Genomic DNA, 21,872 nt, shown 5'->3' with positions numbered 1-21,872 from the left:
CCCAGGAGGACATGTCTGTTGTGTCTCCACTGTGTCCCCGGAGCCCAGCCCAGGGCCTGGCACCCAGCAGGTGGCCAGTAAATGTCTGTGGGAAGGATGAATGAAGGAGTGCATGAACGAATGAATCACCAGCGCAGCCCAGGAGGACAGACGAATTTAAAAGCCTTTCACAGACCCGATGAAACCCCCTTCCCAACCTAAAGGTCCCAGGGCCCACCAGCTGCAGCAGCCGACGGGGTCCGGACTCGGAAGGGGCGTGGCCAGAGCTGCTCCTCCCGCAGGGGTTACTGCTGTTGAGGCCCCAGGAGGGTCTTTGTGTCTCGTGTCTGTGCCGATCCGCCCGGCCCCCCTTCCCCACCCGGCCCCATTATGAAAGGAAAAAGCGCTTCCAAAAAAGTGGAATCTGTCACGGTGATGGATAACCTAAATGGACTCTCCCAGCTCGCGAACAGATGTCTACGCTGAACTCTGTCAGAAATAATTAAACACCTTTCACACGGAAAAGCAGCAGGCAGGGCGCGGGCGCTCCCGGGCTGGGTGAGCGCTCAGCAAAGCTGGCTTTCCATCCATCCCCACCCGGCACCGCGCGGGGCACCTCCGGATCTGGGCCCAGAGGGAACAAGGAAAGGGGCAGAGACACCCCTCAGTAGGGTTCCCTGTCCGGCCACACGGGGTCCAGCGCTATCTCCTAGTCTGTGCGACCAGCCATCGCCACGTGAGGGCCAGGGCCCAGAGGGAGGGTTAGCCGACAGCTGGCGAGTGGCCTGTCTGCCAGGATGTTCATAACAGGCCGCCAGCCAGCCCCCAGGCCTGGGCCAGCAGCTGGACCTCCCTGGGGCTCAGTTTCCCCACCTGAAAATGAGGGGGGAACACTCGTTCTTGAGGGTCTCTTCCAACCCAAGTTTCCATGACCAAGGAGCCATGTGGCGTGAGGCACGGGGTCTCGTGGAGGCCGCAGACACCGAACCCAGAGTGAACCGGGACAGGTTCTCATTTCGGGGACAGGACATGAACTCATTGCCTCGTTCCTGAGTGGGGGGACCCCTGGGCCTGGGGCCACACCCTCTGTGCCTGGTGGCCGGGCTTTCTCTGCGCCCCCCTCCGCAAGGCGTGCTGGGGGCCAGCGGGGAGGGAGGAGGGGGCAGCGCTGTATGTCTGTGTGCGCGTGACTCCAGGGTCAGCCAGACCCGGGCCACGTGGTGACCCTGCCATTTCTGACCTGTCACGTGGCTTGACCTGTCCAAGGCCCCATTTCCTCTTCGGTCAAGTGGACCAGTGGGGCTCCTCTGGCAGGGCTGTTTGATGAGAATACGGGTACAGTGTTTAGCAGAGCGCCTGGCCCTTATCAAGCTACCAATAAGTGGCAGCTGCCACGAGGGTGGTCCTGGTGATCATTCATTCACTCACTCACTCATTCATTCACAAATCTTATCTGATCATTCATTCACTCATTCATTCATTCACAAATCTTATCTGATCATTCACTCACTCACTCATTCATTCACTCACAAATCTTATCTGATCATTCATTCACTCACTCACTCATTCATTCATTCATTCACAAATCTTATCTCTGAGCACCTTTATGTCAGACCCTGTTCTCAGCACTGACCATATACTACTGTAGGGCTGCTGGCGACAGGCAACAAGTGAGGTGGACAGACGGACAGGCGGACAGGTAACTGAGCAGGTGGACCACTAGACGGGGAAGTCTGAGAAGCTCCAGCCCTAGGCGTCCAGTTCTCACAGCCTGAAATGCTGGGGAGACGTCAACCTGAGCTGGCAGCCCCGAGTTCGGGGGTGGGGATGACTGCCCACAACGAGAACCGCAACAGCACGATGCGGACTCGGGTTGGTCCACCCTGTTCTGCCTTTTGTGTGCCCGGCTGGGGTTGGGGGGGGGACAGGGCATCCCAGCTCACCCAGGACAGCCCTCCTTGGGTCTGGTTGGGAGGCAGACTAAGTAACAGCACCCCCTCTGCTCTCAAAAGTGACCCAATCAGAACCATATATTCTATGGTCTCCTATGAAATCAAGAAAAACAGACGGTTTATCCCTCTTTACAAAAAGACTGCCAGCGATAACAGCCCAAAGACAGAGGGGTGGGTGCCCCTAAATATTTATAGCAGCACTGACGGTGGTGAAAGGCTGGACATCGCAGGCAAGTAATGGCTTAGGTACGTGTTGGGAGATATTACACAGATATCGCAGAGATAATATACAACGTCATGAAATATTATACAGCCACTGAAAATATTGACTTCAGTCTGTACTTATCGACACTTTAATCATCTTTCCCCACTTTCATAATAATTTCCCCACATATTATGGGGGAAAGAACCTGTGCTGCGTGACCCCGTCTGCATGAAGGCACACATACACCACACAGGGGGGTCTATGCTCCAGGACAGACGTCCGGAAGGAGAGGCCCCGAGTAGCGGCAGCTGGGATCCCTGGGGTGAGCTGGAGACTGTTTTCCTTTCTCTGATGCTCTTCTCTGCATTGTTTCCATTTTTATAATGAGTTCCTGTAACTTTTACAAAACCAGTAAGGTTTTTTTTTTTCAATGTTTTTAAAGGATGGGGACTCTACATCCTTCCCCAGGGTGCCTGTCCCTGTGCTCAAGCCCCTTTCAGCCCTGTTCCTCCCTACGACTCACCGAGCACTCCCCATGCTGCCGGCCAAGCCTGATTTCTCCTGTTCAGTTTCCATCAGGCATAAAGGTTAGAGGCTGGCGCTCAGCCCCAGTCGTGAAAGCGGCTGACTTGCGGAGTCTGGATCTCTATGGCCAAGTCCATGTTATAATTGGAGATCCAAGATCCATTTTAGAGGGGGGTTTGCCCAAGCATCTCGGGGTCTCCACTTCAACCCGAACACTCCTCCTCTCCCCGCAAGCCCTCACCTTTCCTCTACAGCCCCGATACCCACCGACATTACATAGTCATTCAGTCACTAAAGTATGAACAAATTGACTATATTTTCATTTGGCTTTTGGGTTCAGCCCCACTGCTTTAGAATAATGGCCCAAGCTATTAAGCTAACAGTTTGATTTACAAGCTCTTGTGCTCTGAACGCTGGGATCAGACTCCTCTCTTTGTGGAAGACTAACCCTGCCTCGGGTCTCCTGGGCCCCTGACTCACTAATAGAACAGGAGACGGTAGGGAAAAAAACGTCAGCAGTCAGCCAAGCAGTGACGCCCAGAGACGCAGCTGATTAGTGAAAGCTGTGAATCTAAGAAAAGGATTTTCTTTCCCACCTTTAAGCTCTCTTACAAATCATAGCTGGCTGGAAAGTTAGCTCTCTGTTAAAGCCCCAGGGCGGGCTCTCAGCCCGTCCACCCTGCTGCCGCCACCTCTCCAAAGGGCCCGCACGGTTCAACTAAAGATGGACCGTTCTCTGCACGGGTGTCTCAAGCCCCAAAGTCACTCCTTCCAGACCCAGGAAGGGCAGATTCCAGATGGACTGCCCCTCCCCTCCCTGAGGTCCCTGCACCAGTGATGTATTTTAAGAATCCCGTCGGTCTGTTGCCTCAGAATAAGAATCTTCCCAGGTTGCCGTGTAGGGCACTGAGAGCACACGGGGCAATAGGAAGAATGATTCAGAGGCTCTGATGCTCTTGCCATTTCTTCCCTAAATACAGATTCCCCCCTCCCCTAATAAGTCAGATCAGTATGCAGAAGGGGTGACTCGCGAAGGAATAAAAGCAGGGGCTTAATTGGTTTTACATAATCCGGCACCTCGGAGAGACAGAATTTTTAGGCACCTGCTCACGAGGTGACATTGCTGCTCAAAATCCCAGTGAGCTGAAGCTCTGGGGGTGGGGACAAGAGGAAAAGGGGCCGGGGAGGGGGGTGGGGTGGGGAGAGGAGATGGCGGCAAAGTTTCTGGTGCAGCTGGAGAAATCTTGAAGTCCGAGGGAACCCGGGTCATGGAGGGAGGTGGCAGGCATCCTGTGGGATGTGGGAGCTGGCACTTGTAACAAAACAGCCCTGCAACCTGGGCACCCCCAGCCTGGCTGTCCCCATAATCTGTCGGGCACCCCTGGGAATTTTCAGTTTAATCCAGAAAGCACTTCACCCCCCACTGGGTGTGAAAATATTTCCAATTTCGTGTTGAAAATCAACCAGAAAATAGACTAAGACGGCTTGTTTTGACATCAGGCATCTATTTCTAATCTCTGGAGATAGCTAGAATCTCATGTTGAGTTTTGGGAGTTGATAGGACTTGCCAGGTCCCCAACTGCTTCTCCCAGCTCATCCCCAAGAGAATAAATCCCCCATGATCTAAAGAGAATCTCCCGGGCTTAAGAAGGAGTTCGGGTTAACGTCTGCCACCTCTGGAATGACTTCCTCCACGTCTCCCTCGTTTCCACATGTCCCCACTTGTCAGCCTCTGTCACCAGGCACCGAGGCTGCAGGAGCGATGGGGTCCGAGCCGCCTGGCACGTGGCCAGCAGGAGGGTCCCGCAGATAAACAACATTCGATGATCTACTTGGATAAAGTCAAGGTTTATTCAAACTGAGGTTTGTCAGAAGTGCAGGCGAGATGAATCCAGAGGCCGGTATCCTCATATCTACAAGCCGTATGCAACACACAGAGCCTCCCTGGTTTCCCTCAGAGATGCAAAGTTCGTGGGCATCAGAGAACATAACACGTCGGAGAGGAAGGAAGATGATGGGGATGTTTTCTTGGCTTCTTCCCTTCTCCTCAAAGAGAGCGTGGGAAATGATGCCTTAGCAGTGCAAACAATGTCAGTAGTTGGACCAAAGTCCACTGGCTGGAGGTGCAGAGGGAAGGGCGTCCAAGAAGACGGCGCCCCCAGATGACAGCACAAAAGCCACACCCGACAGCTCACACATCCCAAGCGCCTCTCAGAGGCCAGGCTGGGTGCCTCGATGGATGGTCTCGTTTGGTGTCAATGCTCACAGAAACCAAAGCTTGGAGGCTTCAAGTCACGCGCCCCAAGGGTCACAGTTAACAAGTGTTGGGTGCTGGCTGAGCCCTCTGGCTGGCTGCCTCCGGGCCTTAGGCCCTGGAAGAGTCGATAAATACCAAGGACCTGCAACTGAGGTCAGGGGCCAGTGGGGGCTAAATGCAGGACCTGGGAAGGAAAGAGAAGGGCGGTCAGGAGCTCGGGTGTTTATAGGTGTCCAGAGGGTCGTGGCCAGCCCTGCTCTGACTGACTTAAGCCCTCGCAATAAACGAAACTTGCCACTGCCCTGCTAGCCTTTAGACTTTGACAAAACCCCGGAGCATCTTTTAAATGGCAGCTTGGCCCCAAGGCTAAAGAGGAAAGAGGCCATTGATGGAGGGGGGTGGGGGGTCAGGCTTGCTGTATCAAAAGGCCTGAGGCAGAGACAGAGCCCAGCAGGAGGGCCTAGCCTGTGGGCTCGTAAACCACACAGATGCGCCAGGTGCCATCCTGCCTCGGGCCTGCCTCTGCATCTGCATCTGTAAAGTGGGCATCAAGTGAACTGTGGGTGCAAAGCACTTGGCTTGGGCCTGGCCAGGGGAAGGTCACGGAGCAGGAACACCTCTGGGTTAGACGGGGCTTTGCCATCTGCTCCTCTAGATGAATGGTTCTCAGACTTGGCTGTGCCTGGAGTCTTCTGAGGAGAGGTTTAAAATGCAGATTCCAGGGCCCCACCCAGGACCCCGAGCCAGTGGGTCTGGGGTAGCCACCAAGCCTGCGTTTTCAACAAGCAGCTCCCCGGCTCCCTGGGTCAATGTCAATTCCTCCTACACAGATATGGTTAAAGCACACGTTCCCCAACGCAGGCTGTGCCCTTTCATACATTTGCCATAAAGCAGGTTGGGGCTTCAGAAAGAAACGTCCTATTGGAGGCAAGCTGTCGTCTGTTGAACAGGTCAGGATCTGATGAGGCTCTCTTCCTGGCTTACAGATGGCCACTTCTCGCTGTGACCTCACTGGGCAGAGAGAGAGACAGCAAGCTCTCTGATATCTCTTCCTAAAAGGGCGCTAATCCCATCATGGGGGTCCCACCCTCATGACCTCACCCAAGCCTAACTACTCTCAAAGGCCCCACCTCCAAATACCATCACACTGGGGGGTAGGGCTTCACATATGCATTTTAGAGGGACATGATTCAGTCCACAGCAGCTTCCTTCTCAAGTTCAGTCCAAGTCTGCCTCCTCTCTCTCCTTCAACCTTCCGCCTCAGGGTTGTGTTTCTCCCTCTGGAGCCCCATGGAGCCACATGCTTCCCCTTCTAAGCGACAGCCCTGCAAATACCTGAGGTCAGACACTGTTTTGTCCTCAATGTCCAGGTTCTGGATTGTTCCTTGGGGCAGCGTTCTGAATGTCGATAGGTGGGACCCTGTGTTGCAGGGACAGTGGATTGCCCAGGTGCTGTGACCTCTGCCACCCGGTATGCATTCCCTACCTCTGTCCACAGTCACAGAAGATTTGTCAACTTGAACTGCCTTTCTACATATTTTTGAACGAAATTGTGGGTACAAATATTGCAGAAAATAAACCCCTCTTCTATTGATACTTAGAGATTTAGCTGAGCAAAGGAGATGGAGAGGATCTTTAAGGATGCTTGAATCTCAGAGGCGTTTCTAAGGGCTGTTGCCTTATCCCAGGTTCCTAAACCTTCCATCCATCCATCCATCCACCCAGGATTTGCTGAATGTCCACAGGGCGCCCCTAACAGTCGAGTAAGGTCCCCTGTCTGTTGGCATTTCCCCGGAACAGTGTCTGGAACGTGGCATCAGCATCTTTGCTGTCTAGTTGAGGACACCTAACTCTAATATCCCTATCTGTGGCTTGACAGGGTCAGCCTTGTCAACCACAGAAAGAGTCTGCGCCTTCTTAAAGGATACTGGAAAAAAATTCTTCCTGCTCATTATTCTAATAAGAGAAAAGGGGAAAGACGACACCAAGCCCCACCACAGTGTACCCCACCCCAATGGGCCATGGACACGGCACAGCCGAGTATGTCCCCGGCTTCCCTGGCAGCAACACAGGAGTTGTTCAACAGCCAAAATGAATAAGCGATACGGCACTGACGGGCACTGCACGGACGGCTCAGCAAAGGACTTAATTTGCAGCCAAGCACAAAATCAAAGACTCTGTCAGCTGAGGAACTGTGCGCCTGGATAACCACCTTGTGCTACCTGGGAAAGCACTGTCAGGTAAATTTCCAGAGAAAGTAATTAAGGAATCCCCATTGTCTAACTTCAGCAGCAAAATTTGAAACTCTGGAATTTGATGCTCGCCAGGGATCTGGTGTCTCCTCCCAGCTTGATCCTTCATCACAATGAACAGTAGAAGTTTATGAAGAGATCGGCTGGTGCGTCTCCCTCTCGCTCTGCCGAAGATGCTCTCCAGCGCCGTGCGCGCTCCCGCAGGCATTGTCTTGACGGGGAAGCAGTAGGCAGCAAATGAGATCGCCGCTTGTGGGACGGGGGTGAGATTAATATACAAATATATAGCCCTCTCTGAGGTCTGGCAGGCACCAATTAATATTTATCAAGTACCCACAGCTAGCACGATACTGCGTATCGACATGGAGAACATAGAGTCCGCGGCGTCGGGGAGTCTACCCTCTGACTCAAAAGCTACAAGCAGATAGATGCTCCGTGTGCTCGGAGGCCCCCGCCCGCCATCGGGAGTTTGGGTTAATATTTACAGCCAGTGGCCTCTTCTTTCTGAGACGATGAGGAATTCTCAAGCAGGCATCATCATCACTGCGGCCTCCATGGGGTGAGCGCCCAAGCCTCTGGGGCCCACCCCACTCACAAAGGTTCTCCATCAACACATCTCCTTCCCTAACCCCCTCCTTAGCTCTTCCTTGAGTTTAAAATAAGAGAAGTCCATTAAAGTAAAAGAAGTCCTGCTGTCCATTGGAGCTTAGAGTCCAGCGTGACCCTCCATACCCTGATATTTCTAAGTGGGGTGAGCGGGCGAAGCATCCCGCTGGAACCGCCCACTGCCCCCTCGCGGGCTGAGCCCCTCCAGCCGAAAGCCTCTGGGCCACCTCCCAGAAGAATAATGCCAGCCGGTGCCCATCATCTGGGCTCTGAAAAGGAAAGGGGAGACCTTCCCCCACCCCTTCCTGGCAGCTCCGCTTGTCACGGTGCTTTTGCTGACAACCCCATTGAAAACAGCCCTCGCTGCCTCGCTGTGAAGCCTCCTCCTGTCTCCCATTCACTCCTTCCTCAGACGGTTTTTGAAAGCCGAAAAGTCTGGAAAAACACACACTCCCCCCAGCCCAGCCCCCGGGCCCATCACCGAGGGAGAAGGGGCCGCAGCTTGGGTGAGCAGGCCTGCCGAGCGTCCTCACCCGGCCCCATGGTGCACCGCCTCCAATTAAATCAAAATGGTTTGTTTTTAATGGTCTTTTACACTGACAAGTGGGCGATCATTTTGGGCCCACGAGCTGTCAGGGAACTGAGGCAAATCCTCCGTTGATAATGCCCAATGCTTCCAATTAGGAGCTGAGGCCGCTCCTGGCGCACTAACGATTCCCCAGCCGCCCCCCAGGCCCCTTTGGCGCTGGCTGTTTCTTCTTCCTTCTCCACTGCAAATTACTGACACAAAACGGAAGGCCCCGCGTCTCCTCCGCCACGCCAGGCCCGGGCCCTGTTGGGCTTAATGAGCCGATGGAAGTTTCGTGGCTCCGGCGCTAAATTCTTTTCTTGTTTGACAGCTGCTCGGCTAAGGCGAGTGTTGACCTTATAAAAGATTTAGTGTTTCTCATTATTTTCTGTCAAGCTTCACAAGTGATGGCTGTGCGGTTATCATTTGCATCCTGGGGTGCGTGTGCGTGTGTGTGCGTGTGTGTGTGTGTGCGTGTGTATGTGTGTGTGTTGGACGGGGCTCTGAAGTGGAGACGGGGAAACGGGAAGGGGTCTTTCTCTCCCTTAGTTGCATTTGGGTCCCACACACCAGCTACTGGCTTGACATCCTTCTCGGGCTGAGGTGTTTCAAAGAGAACGCAGGATGCAAAGCAGGGAGGACGGATGGTTCGACGGCTTCGGGGCCTCCCAGGTGGAGCTCTGGTGGAGGCGCCTCGAGGCCGGTGGACTCCCAGAACCTGGGGGCGACAGCCCAGCCAGGGCCGGACGTGCTGGGCAAAAGGATGGGCTGAGGTAGACGTGGTCCTGAGGACAGTTTTAGGGCTACACTCAAGACCTCATCACAGGGAACTCACCTCTTTTCTTACAGGCCCCATTGAAAGCCATCACCAGCAAGGTTTTTCTCTCTGCCCTGCATCCTAAATGAGGATTTAATGTTTTTAAAAAAGCAGAACCGATTTTTTCTAAGTGGCACGTATTATCGTCCCCTGTGGGGTGACTATGGGAGCGTGTGTTAGTCTTTATTCGGCTCCTGCACCCACGCCAAATGGGGGCCGCTCTATAAATAACAAGACTCCAGGGAGTCCACGCTGGCTGCTCCAACTCCCCTCTTTCAATCCCTGTGTTCTCCCCTCACTCTAACCTACCCACTGGTCTTCCCAGGTGAGGGTGCCCCGAGGTTGCCTGAAGAGGGAGAGAGGCAGTTAAGGGCAGGTGAACCCATGGATGTCTTCTCCCAGGGGTTCTGAGTCTTTGTTCCTCCTTGTTACCATGGGAGACTCTGTTCTGACCCTCTTAGAGCAAATACGGGGCACCCTCTCCCTTCCACGCCCATGGCAGACCTTGCTAATCAATCACCGCACACTTTTTCATGAGCCTAGATTCAGCCTGAGAATATTTTATGACAGAACATGGGCATCAGCCACCATCACGGGAAGGGCAGCCTACTTGCCATCCCTGCCTTAGATGGGCCATTTAAATAAACTGCTAAGGATCCTAAAAGGCCTTGCCTTTTTATGCTACATCAAGATGATTTTTATGTAAAAGGAAATAAAATATAATCCACCAAAGGAAAATAGATACATTGGACTTCATCAAAATGAAAACCTTCGGTGCTTCAAATGATGCTATCAAGAAAGTGAAAAGACAACCCCCAGAAGAGGAGAAAATATTTGCAAATCAGATATCCCATAAGGGACTTGCATCTATGAATATAAATATTACTCTTACAACTCAGTAATGAAAAGGTAACCCACATTTTTAAGTGGTCAAAGGACATGAATAGATATTTCTCCAAAGAAGATGGACACAAATCATCAACACACACATGGAAGATGCCCAAAGTCATCAGTCATTAGGGGGATGAAAATCAAAACCTCAGTGAGATACCTCTTCGTACCCGAGAACTAGGATGGCTGTAATAAAAAAAAAGACAATAACAAGTGTTTGCAAGGACACAGAAATCAGAACACTAATACATTGCTGGTGAGAATTAAAAAATTGTGCAGCCACTTTGGAAAACACTGTGACAGTTCCCCAAAAGGCTAAACCCAGAGTTTCCATGTGACCCAGCAATTCTGCTCTTAGGTGTATACTCAAGAGAAATGAAAACACACATCCATGCAAAAACCTGTACACGAATGTCCCTAGCATCGTTATTCATAATAGCCAAAAAGGGGAAATAACCCAAGTGTCCATCAACTGATGAATGGATAAACAAAATGCGGTAGACCGTACAGTAGAATATTACTCAGCAATAAAAAGGAATTAAATAGTGAAACACGCTACAGCACGGATGGACCTTGAGGATGTGTTATGCTGAGTGAAAGAAGTCAGTCACCAAAGACCATGCACTGTATGATTTCGTCATTAGGAAATGTCCAGAACAGGCAAATCCAGAGATAAAAAGTAGAATAATTGTTGCCAGGGGCCAGGAGGAGGGAAATGGGGAGTGATTCCAAAGGGTACAAGGTTTCTTTGGGGGATTATGAAAATCTTCTAAACTTAGATTATGCGGGTGTTTACACAACCCTATGAATATATTAAAAATCATTGATTTTTGCACTTCGTTTTTTGGAAGAAAACTTTTTTCTTTTTCCTTTTTTTAAATTTTAATTTTTATTTTATATTGGAGTATACTTGATTTACAATGTTCTGTTAGTTTCGGATGTACAGCAAAGATTTATACACTTTAAAAGGGTAAATTTTATCTCAGCAGAGCTGTTTAAAAAAAAAAAAAAACTTGAAAAAAAAATAGCCCACCTGAGTCAGACGAGTACTCATCGCCCAGATTCTGTCGTTGGAGCCTTGAACAGGGGGATAATTGGCACCGAGACATAGCCTCAGATGGTGAGGGAGGGTCTTGTGTGTCCCCAGCCTCCCCAGTGAGCTGTTATGACTCTCGCTTACCTGCAGCCTATTAAACGTAGACACTGAAGAAGCAGAGGTGGGCACCAACCTGGAGTTTTTTGGAAAATTCAAACACCCCGCCTTGGTATTACCCTATTATTTATCTACCAGCGTCTGGCAAGCAGGTTCACTGTTCAATTTTGATCTCAACTGCCGCTGACTAGCCTTAGCTAATCCTTGGGAATGATCTAGAGATACTGTTTGGCTTCTAGAAATAGCAAAACGATTCTTATGTTCAAAGACACGCATGACTCTCTTTTCTTCTGCCGCAGTAAGCCTCAAGAACTCCACAGTCAGTGGAGCAGAAACCTGGTTCCCAGGTCTGGCTTTGCCGCTTGGTAGCTGGGTCTCCTTGAGCCAGTGTCTTAACCATCCTGAGAATCAGTTTCCTCTCTTGTCAAGTGAGGGTGGTACCCCCAGCCCTCACCTGGGGGCCGTCACTCTCCCCCCTTCACCTGACACGGTACCCCGAGGTCCCACGTTAGACCTGGTGGGCAGGCAGGATGTTTGTTTTTCTAAGCCCGGGTTTGGATGTTCTTTGAAAACACAGCATGTGTCAGCAGGGCGGGTCAGGCCCTGTGTCCTTGCTGCATTTATTTTTGGACCACAGAGAAATTGGAGCCGGTAGCAGAATAACAATTTAGGGGACCAGATGTCTCAGGAGAGACTGCCACCCTCGTTAATTACTTACATGACAGACCTGCTACATCAGAGCCCAGGACCCACCGTGCCCGCCGACATCCTGCATGGATTTGTGTTCTACGGGGCCTCTGACCTCCAGCTGCCCGAGCTTGGCAGAAATTACTGACCTGGGACTGATCCATAATTTTCAAGTACCTCTCATTAGAGGAGACAGCCCCTCAATCTTTTAAAGCAAAATCTCTCCCAGTCACCTGAGCGGTTGTCACTTAAAAAAAAACTAAACTAAAATCTCTATAGCTGTCATTTTTTTTTTTTTTTTTTAGCTCTTTGGAAGATTTTTTTTTTTTTTTTTAAATCCGGCTATTTTTTCCTCACATCCTACCTTTTGCCTTCTTGGCCCCCAGACTTGGCACTGGAGGGCTTGGGGTCCAGTCGGGGGACCACGGTGAGGCTCATGAGGGAGGTCTGGATAGCAGCTGGCCCGGCTGCCCCGTCGGCAGGATCGTGGGAAAGCTGCTCAGTTTGTGAACCTGACTGGCGGGTGGGTTCCTCCCGCTGGGGGGCACAGCCAAAGTCACACGCCACTGGTGGTGACACTCCTTTTGGCAGCAAAACTCCGGATTCAAATGGAATCAAACACAAATCTCCAACAAACAGCTCTCGTAAAACAGAGGAACTGTTTCTCAATTGCAGGTGTGTGGGGGGAGAGACCTCTGGCCCTGTGTCACTTCTCCAAAACGCAGTTTGAAAATCACCTCTTGTGTTTTCATCTTAAAAAGACAAAAAGGCAATACTCCCTTACAGATAGAACCCAAGCACCCTCTGCTTCCCTGTTGTCACCCCCTCCCTCCCAGAGGCAATGCCAGGCATGACTTCCGGGCACGTTCTTTCCTCCCATTTTTTTCCGTTTAACTAGATTCATGCACAGGCTTGAACAACACAGGGGATCGTTTTGTAGGTTTTACGTTTTTCACGTAAATGGCCTCATACTTATGTTCCATCTGTAAATGAAATTTTCCCATGCAACATTGTGTTTTTGGCTCAGCTGGGCCTGGAGCAGCCCTGTTCCACAGAACTTTCTGTGACGATGGGCGTGTTCTGCAGCTGCCCTGCTCCATGCAGTAGCCCACGTGAGCACACGGGCTTATGAAGCCCCTGGAACGCGGTTTGCGTGACAGAGCGACTGAATTGTTCATTTTCGTCGGACAGGCCCTCTCTAGAGCGGTCATGTTAACTGATGCCGATTATTCCACTGCATGAATTCACCACCTTCGTATATCCAGTCCCCACTGATGGGCATGTGGTTGTTTCCAGGATTTTGTGTCATGTTATAATGAGGATTCTTGTACACATCGCTTGGTGGACCTTTTTGAAGGTCTCTCCAGGGTATGTACCTAAACATGGACTCGTGGGTTCATAGGCTCCAGGATTTCTAGCTAAAGCCAAGTCTCTCTCCAAGTGGTTGTACCAATGAGCACCGTCCCTAACAGTGTATGAAAGTTCCCATTTCTACTGTCGGACTTACGACTATTATTACCAATCTGACGGGCGAGAAATGGTATTTCTTGCTTTGTTCCCTGATCACATACTTTAGGCTGAGCGCCTTTCCCCGTGTTTGCTGGCCTTCAGATTTCCCCTCCGTGACCTGCCCTGTTCATCCCTTCTGCCTGTTTTTTTTTGGTCGCCGTGGGACTGCAGCACCCCTTTCACCCTCACCTCATCCCCACCTTATCCTTCAAGTCTCTGCTTCTATGTTATTTCCTCGGGAAGTCTCCTCTGGCCCCAAAGTGTGAGTTTTTAATTCTCTGTATTATAAGCTCTTACAGAATCTGGTACTTCTTTTAATAGTCAGCACAACTGGACTTCCCTGGCGGTCTAGTGGTTAAGACTCAGTGCTTCCACTGCAGGAGGTGAGGGTTCAATCCCTGGTCGGGGAACTAAGATCCCACACCGCCAAAGAAATAAATAAATAGTTAGCACAACTATAAGCGAATAATTAGTTGTGTGATCATATTTTTATTACTAGTTTCCTGGCTCTATGACAGTAGAGGCTTTAAATTCTCCTTGAATCATGGTACCTAGTGTAGAGTCTGGTACACAGTGGGTACTCAATAAGTATTCAATAAGTGAAATAATGAGCACATAGATAAAAGGGCAAGGGTCACACCTTATCCCCTAACCCAGATCACATGGGCACCTTCTCTATAGCGGCACCAGTTTATTCCACGCAGCGATTTTCTGTCAAAAGTGGATCAGACTTTTCAAACAAGCATAAAAACAAATACCAAAAGGTCTGATTCACGCAGATCACTTTGGCACCAAAGAAATTAAATTAGAAATCGGTCACAAACGTAACTAACAAAATTGCCTGGAAATTTAAAACCATATTTATAAATAACTTCAGGACCAAAGAAGAAATCCAAACAGAAATTTGATAGAGATTAGATGAAAAGAGAACCAAACAAAAATAAAGGTAACTCAAAACTTGTGAGATGAGATAAAAGAAAATGTAGAGGGAAACACAGTTGCCAATGCTATGTTGTATAAATGTTAATACTAGAAAAAAAAGAAGAAAGATTAAAAGGTAATTATAGCTAAGCAGACAACTCTAGATGCTAGAAAAAGAACAACAGAGAAACTTCAAAGAAGGAAACCAGGAAGTCAAGAGCAAAATTAATGAAATGTCAAAGGCACCATTAAGGGCATCAATCAGATGAAAAGTTGGCTCGTTTTAAGTAGATCAGAAAAGCACAGATGCTTTCAGATGAATTGGGAACTGGGATCCAGGAACCTAGATCCCCTGGGGTGGCGTGGGGCCCACAGTGGGCAGGGCGTGGACCTCAGGAAAAGGCGATGCTAGTGTCAGCTCTGCCCGGGACCACGGAGACCCTGGGAGAATCGCTTCCCACCTTTGGGTCTTGCGTTTTCCATCTGTATCATGGGAGAGTTGGATTCAGTGATCTCCGAGGTCTCTTCCAACCCCAGGTTTCTGGGAATCTTCGTTTATTCCAGTCTGGCTGCAGAGAGGCAAAGGGTGTTATCCAGGGAGGGGATTACCATCTTAGGATGAGTGCTGGATGCAAATCTTTTTTAAGGTGTGCCAGTCGCCCACCTCTTCTCGTTCCTCATCTTTGTCCCCCAGTCACACTGACTGGCTTTCATTCCCTCCCATTTGCGCAAATTTGCTCAGGGTTTGGGCTGTTCCCTCCCATCTAGGACACTTTTGCCTTCCTCTTCCCCTGGAGAGCTCTCCCATCCTCTCCAGAAAGAACTTCCTGCGCCCCGGATGGAGTTAGAATTCCCCAGTCCACAGTCCTATTAAATTACCATTCAACAATTACACGTCTGATGTGTTCAGCGGCCACCTCCCAGGCCATCTTGCAGGGCCCGTGTGGGTCTGCCTTATTCACCAGCGTATCCCCAGGGTGTACTGTGCAGCGCGGGCGCCCAGTCTGCACTTCGCCACCCCGCCTGTCCTGCTCCCAGGGCTGCTGGTGGGCCGGTGGCGCTCACCTCTTATTTACCTGCACTGACCTAAGAGCGACTCAGCTCCATTCAGCAGAGCTGTCTCCTGCCAAAGCCGTTACAATTTCTTAGCTCCAGGCGGAGACAGACTGCAGATGGCTTAATTTAGAAGCATCTCAGAAGGAATTCTTTGCTCCACAGCTCTTCATCCTTTGACTCCGGGGGTCCACAGGGTCGTGACCACAAGTGCTTGAGGCCTGACTTGTAATTAAGACCCTCATCTCTGGCTGAGCCGCTATTTTAGGAGGAGAGAGCGTGCGTGCGTGCGTGTGTGCGTGTGTGCGTGCGTGCATGCGTGCGTGCAGGATGGGAGCCACACCGTTCCCAGCAGTGCCTCTCACTTGCCTCATTTCCTGAGCATTTATTAAGAGAGTGGAGATTATCGGTAAAGATCTGGGGCCAGGAGTCCCACGGCTCTGGGTCTCTGAGACCTGGGGCAAGTGACTTAAGCTTTTGGGGCCCCTGTTTCCCCATCTGTAAAATGGAGATAACGTCTGGATACCCTGCGGCTTGTGTGAAGTAAGTGCACTGCACCTGACAAACGGCAGGTCTGTTACTGTAACAGCGTGAGGGTCCCAGCCGCCAGCCTCCGGAACAAATGCGGCAGAAGGGCGCCTGCTTCTTGGCATTCTGAAAGCTGGAACGCCCCCCTCCGTGGACTCTCATGTTCTGCTTGGGGCTCTGCGGATTTCATGGGTACAGAATAGGGCCCCTTTCCCTTCTCTTTCTAAAGGACAATCTCATGAGCGCAGGGGGTAAGCTCTTGCTTGAGTTAGCTCTCAGGACAGTCGACCAGCCCCAGCAACTAAGCATCTCCTTCGGTTTTTACCTCCAGATTCACACATGACCCCTCTTCTCCTTCTGCTGACACCACTTCCCCTGCCGTACCTCCCTTCCACCTCCCTCATCCCAATCCTTCCAGGCCCACCTGGCCTGAGAAGCCTTTCTTGACCACCCGAGGCCAGGTGAGTTCTGCCCTCCTCCTTCCTTCACTGTCTCATTCATTCATTCACTCATTTGTTCACTCTTCCAACTTTGTTTCAACACTTCCTGAATGCCAGGCCCCATGTCAGGCACTGGCTGTCCTCAGGGAACAGGGCAGGTGCAGACCCCACCTCTTAGGGCTCTGGGGCTGGACACTCACCCAAGCTCCCCTGGATCCACCCCCGGGAGGACTTAACTCCGCAAGAGTCCGGCAGGAATGGGACTCCAGCGACATCGGAGACCACATACGACACGCTGGCCTCCCGCACGTCAGCCCAGCGCTGCTGAGAACACAGTAGGTGTCAGAATGTGTGTGGGCAGTCACTGGGGTGAACCTCCTATGCCCAAAACACCCCTTTGGAAAACCAGGGGAAAATGGAGCTGGGAATATGCCAAAGTACAAAGGGGGTGGTCCTTCCCCATCCCCGGCACACAGGTGCTTAATAAATACTTTTTCAGATGGATGGATGGATGAATATTTCTTCCTTGACAAAGTTTCTAAGGAATGGGAGATTGCAGAAAAGGAAATATTTCCTAGGGCTCTCTTTTATTTGTGTGCTGGTTTTAACCTGATTACCTCTAAGCTGAGCAGCCCTACGGCCTGGGTCCTCCACCTCCTCAGGAGATGAGAGTGAGTTCTGAGCCTGCGGCCACCAGCACCACCCACCGTCAGCACCAAATCAACACCACCCACCGTCAGCACCACCCAGCGTTCCTGCGTGCTGAACTACTCAGGGAATGGCTTGAGGGCTGCATTTGTTTCCCAAGGCTGCCCTAACAAACTACCAAACACATAGTGCTTTAAAGAATAGAAATTTATTCTCCAACAGCTCTGGAGGCCAGAACTCCAAAATCCAGGTGTCAGCAGGGGCACACTGCCGCTGAAGGTTCTAAGGGAGAAAATCCAGGTGTCAGCAGGGTCACACTGCCACTGAAGGTTCTAAGGGAGAAAATCCAGGTGTCAGCAGGGGCACACTGCCACTGAAGGTTCTAGGGGAGAAGGCTTTCTTGCCTTTTCCAGCTCCTGGTGGCTCCTGGCGTCCCCAAGCTCTGGCTGCATCACTCCAACCTACGGCTCTGTCGTCGGGTGGACTTTTCCTCTGTCTGTGTCTTCTGTCTCTTACAAGGATGCTTGTCATTGGATGTAGAGCCCACCTGAATATTTGGGCTGTTCTCATTACAAGACCCTTAATTACATCTACAGAGACCCTTTTTACAAACAAGGTCACATTCACAGGTTCCGGGGTTAGAATGTGGATGTAGCTTTTGTGGGGAGGTCACCATTCAACCCTTTACCAGAGCCACAGCAGGACGTGTAGAGTTGCAGAGATGTGGTCTTGCAGAGCTGTGCTTCCCTGTTAAGAACGACTGGTGGCCGGGCCCTAGGGACAGAACTATTGCCACTCTGAATGCTACAGATGACCATGGAGGTCTAAGAGGCCCAGGCGGCTGGGCATCTAAATCAGCCGGGGTACTCAGGAGGCCTCACCGAGCATCTCTATCCGCCTTCCGGGAAGCACGGGTGTCAGGAAAATCATGTCACTGTGTAAAAATTCCCACCCCTTGCTGGAGGGGATACAAGATGTACCTTGGAAAAGGCCTCTTGTTTATGGTTACTTTCCTCCTGCACAGTGTATTGGAACTTCTCTCTCCTCAATAACTTCTGTGAGGCCACCTGGCAATTTTTCTGCAACTGGAGATTGAGCTGAGAACAAGATCGTGGTATGATTGATTGAAATGAGCTGACACCAGGCATGGAGGCTGGGTCTGGGTGGGGCTTCGGTGACTGTAGGAAGGGCCTTCCCGGGTGGACTCGGAGTTTTGGGCTTGGCCTCAGGCCCTGCCCCGGTGACAAGAGCCCCAGATGATCCTGACGTATATCCCAGAAACCCGAAACCTGAGGCCGGAGCTGGGATGGCTCCCAGAAATGCCGCCACACTTGCAAAGGGTCCATGAATCTCTTGTGCTGTTTGTACGTTAGGACTTGTGGGTACTTATTTTCCCAGAGGAGAGGGTCCTGGCTTTCTGCAGGGTCTCCAGGGTCTCCACACCCCCCAGAGAGTGAAGGATGCAGTTTTATGTCCCGGAATAACTAACCCAATCTACTTATCACCATTTGATTTTTTTTATGGGTTTCTAATAAGCATTTGCAGCCCCCAACCCCCTTTTCACCCCATGAGGGAGGTTCAGGGAGTCCCCCCACTCCCCTGACACAGCATGAGTGGCAGCTAAGGCAGAATATTCCAGAAGGAGTCTAGAACTTAGTGCCCAGGAGTTAGTGAGTGGGGAGTGGGTGCTAAGGCAGATTTTCTCTGCCACTGATTCCCTCTGGGGCCAACCCTGGACCAAACTCTGCTCCGGGCCTCAGTTTCCTCACCTGTAAAATGAACATGGTCAGGTCGGATTCTGTTGTGCCCTCCTGTGGCCTGATGTGCCTGCTCTCCCCTGATGGCAAGCATGGCCCCCTGGACCTGGGGTCTGGGTCTCACTGACCCTAAGCCGTGGCCCAGACCTTGGACTGTGGGGGGGGGGGGTCTGATGGGGTCTGGAGGGAGGCAGCAGATGCAGGACCCAGGAGGCCACGTCAGCTCTGCGTTTTCTGCTGTCAGGAAACCACTTTGGGCCACAAGCTCTGGTTAAGGGTCATGACCTCCCCCCAGGCCCCTGTGCTCCTCCCATGGGGGCCAGAGTGTGGGAGGCCGAGCACAGAGACGTTCCCTACAAGTTTTCCCTCTACTTCCTTTTAATACCTTATCCTCTCCCAGTTTTTCTTTTCTCTCACCTTTCATCACGGGAAGGCTGCCTGCAGCTCTGTGGTCTCAGCTAACCCCGTCCCCCCTGGTGGTGAGGGCACCCCCGGCCTGGTCCTGCACCAGAGCCTGTGGCCATCCTGGCCATGGGTCCTGCCGTATCTTGAAGCAGAGCCTTCAGCTGCTCCTGCGGACCCTCATCTGGGCCACCATGTCGCCTTGTGGACTTGAGCTGCGGGGCGCCCCAAGGCCAGCACGCACGTGGCCCCCTTAGCCTGGGAAAGCCCTGCTCATCCTACGAGCCTCCCCTTGTTCCCCAGAGAGGCCCCTGACTCCAGGGAGGGTTAAACCCACCTACCTGTGCTACTGACGCCCCCATCACTGCACTGATTCTCATGAAACAGCTGTGTAACCATCGCCCACGTTTGCTCCCCCTCCCGCAGGAAGAGTGAGTCCCTCGCATTCATTGCGGTACCCCAGTGCCTGGCACAGAGCTGTGCTCAGTTAATACGTGTGGCTTGAACGAGCGAGTGAATGAATGAATGAACAGCTGCATAAATAAACAAGCAAGGTTGAACCCTTTCTACCCCTTAGTTATCCTAAAAGAGAAATGCCATTTTACGGGAATTCTCTGGCATTTGGAGGTGGTGTAACAGACCCAGGAGACAGGAGAGGTTTCCACTCACCACCATTTCTTGAGAGGCAAGGGCAGGCCAAAATACCGATTGCATAAAATTTTAACGACAGAGGCCCCCCACTCCTTGAATCTGGGTCTGGTTCTGGCGCAACTGAGTGTTGGCCCCTGGAGTGCGGGGTGGCCTCAGATGGTCCTGCGGTGACGGAGCGCCAACCGTGCCAGGAAGCGCCCCCTTGGAGCGGGCGGCTTGTTTGGGGTTTTAATGGTGGAGAATCAGCGCGTGAAGGATGATGCTGGCTGTGAGGTCCCACTGCACGGGGGACCCCAGTCCTCAGCAGGTGACATTTATCATGTACACGTCGTCCCGGCAACGAGCTGGACAGAAGGACAAACAAGGGCACCGGGCAGCCCTGCTCTCGCACCCCTGTCCCATGTCACCCCTCACTTTACCCCCCAGCACCAGGACAGCACTTTCCCTTCACTTCTTTCCCTCTGACGGCGATTTTTATTATTACTCTAAGATGGAAGTAGGGGGCGGGCCAGGGAAGGAAGGGGAGCCCCCAGGCCGAGCCCCCGAGCACTCATGCCCACTGACCCGCTCTCCCTCTGTCCACAGGTGGGCGCCCGTCTCGATACCTTCCCCACCGAGGCCCATCGCCAGAGAGCCTTCAAAGCCCACCGGGAAGAGTGTGCCGTGCGCCAGGGAACCCTGCGGATGGGCAACTACACCCACCCCTAAAGCCTTCTTGACACAGTAGAAAATTCCCTGAAGGACTCACCTTTCTTGCCCCAACTAACATAAGACAGTCCCCCATTGTTCTGCAGGCTCTGCCTCGGCCAGGACCTCAGATTCAGGTCTTAGTTTGATCGCTTTTGGTAAGAGCCCCCTCTTTAGAGTTAGCCACACTCGCTTCCCTTAAGCCCCAGTGACCCTCCACTTAGGGACCGCCCTCCTCCTGCAGGCCCCCCACCCTCTCTTCTCAAGCCCTCACCTGATAAGAGAAACCCAAAATCCAAGGCAGATTTTAGACTCCAGGCTAAGGGGCGATTCTGAGGCTCTGCCCTCAAGTGTTAAGAACAACGCATGTATTTGCTGCAGAAAGTGTGACAGCGCCGTGCTTTGAAAGCCCTCATTTCATATTCCAAACATGAGTTTTAATGGTTCCTTTTGGGATTCCTGATATCTCTCCACGGCAATACCATCTCTCTGGGACCTTTGAGGGCAGGAAGAGCCCACGTTCCTTACTCAGAGCGGCCCTCACCTCCTCAGTGCTGGGCCCAGATGGGCTCCTCCACAGGCACTGACCTTGGAAGGTCACCCCGCCCCCTCCTGAAAGAGAGAGACTTCCGGGGCTGAAAGCACCCAGGCTGGGGCACTTTGCACGTCAATCTTTCTGCAGGTCCTTTGGCTTCTCCCCCAAATTAGATACTGATCTATTTTAAATTAAAAGTGCTCTTTGTCATCTTCCTCCTGTGCCTTTATTTGAAAGCTAGTAAACCTATGAGCAGTGTAAGAACAGACCTCAGACTCTTTAAGGGAGCTGACCTCCAAGACATCGCGACAGCACCTGCAAAGCCCATCGCTGACCTTCAACCCACAGCCCTCCCTAGAATGCCACACTCATTTATCCAGCTGCTCCCCGGATGTCTCCACTCAAGCATCCGGCATTCATCTCAATCCAAGACAGCCAAGACAAAACTCTGGATTTCTTTCCGCCAAACTCGCTCCTCCCTCCTTTTTTCCCATCTCATGCTTGAGACCACCCAGATGCTGAAGACGAAAACCTTCACGACTCTGTTTCCTTCACGCTCTCATCCAATCCATCAACAAGCCCATCGACGTTACTTCCAAGAATACCCTGATTCATCCCGTCTCTCCGAGCCCCCATCATCTCTCTGGAGACCTGCAGTAGGTTCCTGAACCACCTTCCTGCTTCTGCCCACAATCCCTTCTCCACAGCTTGTCACCAGCCCACCCCTTCTTGTCATTTAGATCTTCGCTCAAAAGCCAAGTCGCCCACTCAGGGAGTTCCCTGGTGGCTTAGTGGTTAGGATTCCCGGCTTTCACTGCCATGGCCTGGGTTCAGTCCCTGGTCGGGGAA

The 21,872-nt window shown here is 51.7% G+C and overlaps 1 protein-coding gene across 1 annotated transcript in view; it reads left to right on the top strand.

The window, feature by feature from the left end:
• The window catches only part of CFAP77 (cilia and flagella associated protein 77), a 135,765-nt gene extending 114,633 nt beyond the window's left edge, over nucleotides 1–21,132 (top strand). Inside the window, exon 7 of the mRNA XM_030838464.3 lies at nucleotides 20,387–21,132. Coding sequence (XP_030694324.2) covers nucleotides 20,387–20,509 — 123 coding nt within the window. The 3' untranslated portion in view covers nucleotides 20,510–21,132. The remainder of the gene's footprint in view (nucleotides 1–20,386) is intronic.
• Nucleotides 21,133–21,872: the final 740 nt, after the last annotated feature.

Source organism: Globicephala melas, chromosome 6 (assembly GCF_963455315.2).
Source record: "Globicephala melas chromosome 6, mGloMel1.2, whole genome shotgun sequence".
Lineage (NCBI taxonomy): Eukaryota > Metazoa > Chordata > Mammalia > Artiodactyla > Delphinidae > Globicephala > Globicephala melas.
Note: the sequence above shows the minus strand (reverse complement) of the source record. Positions and strands in the feature narration are given on the sequence as shown.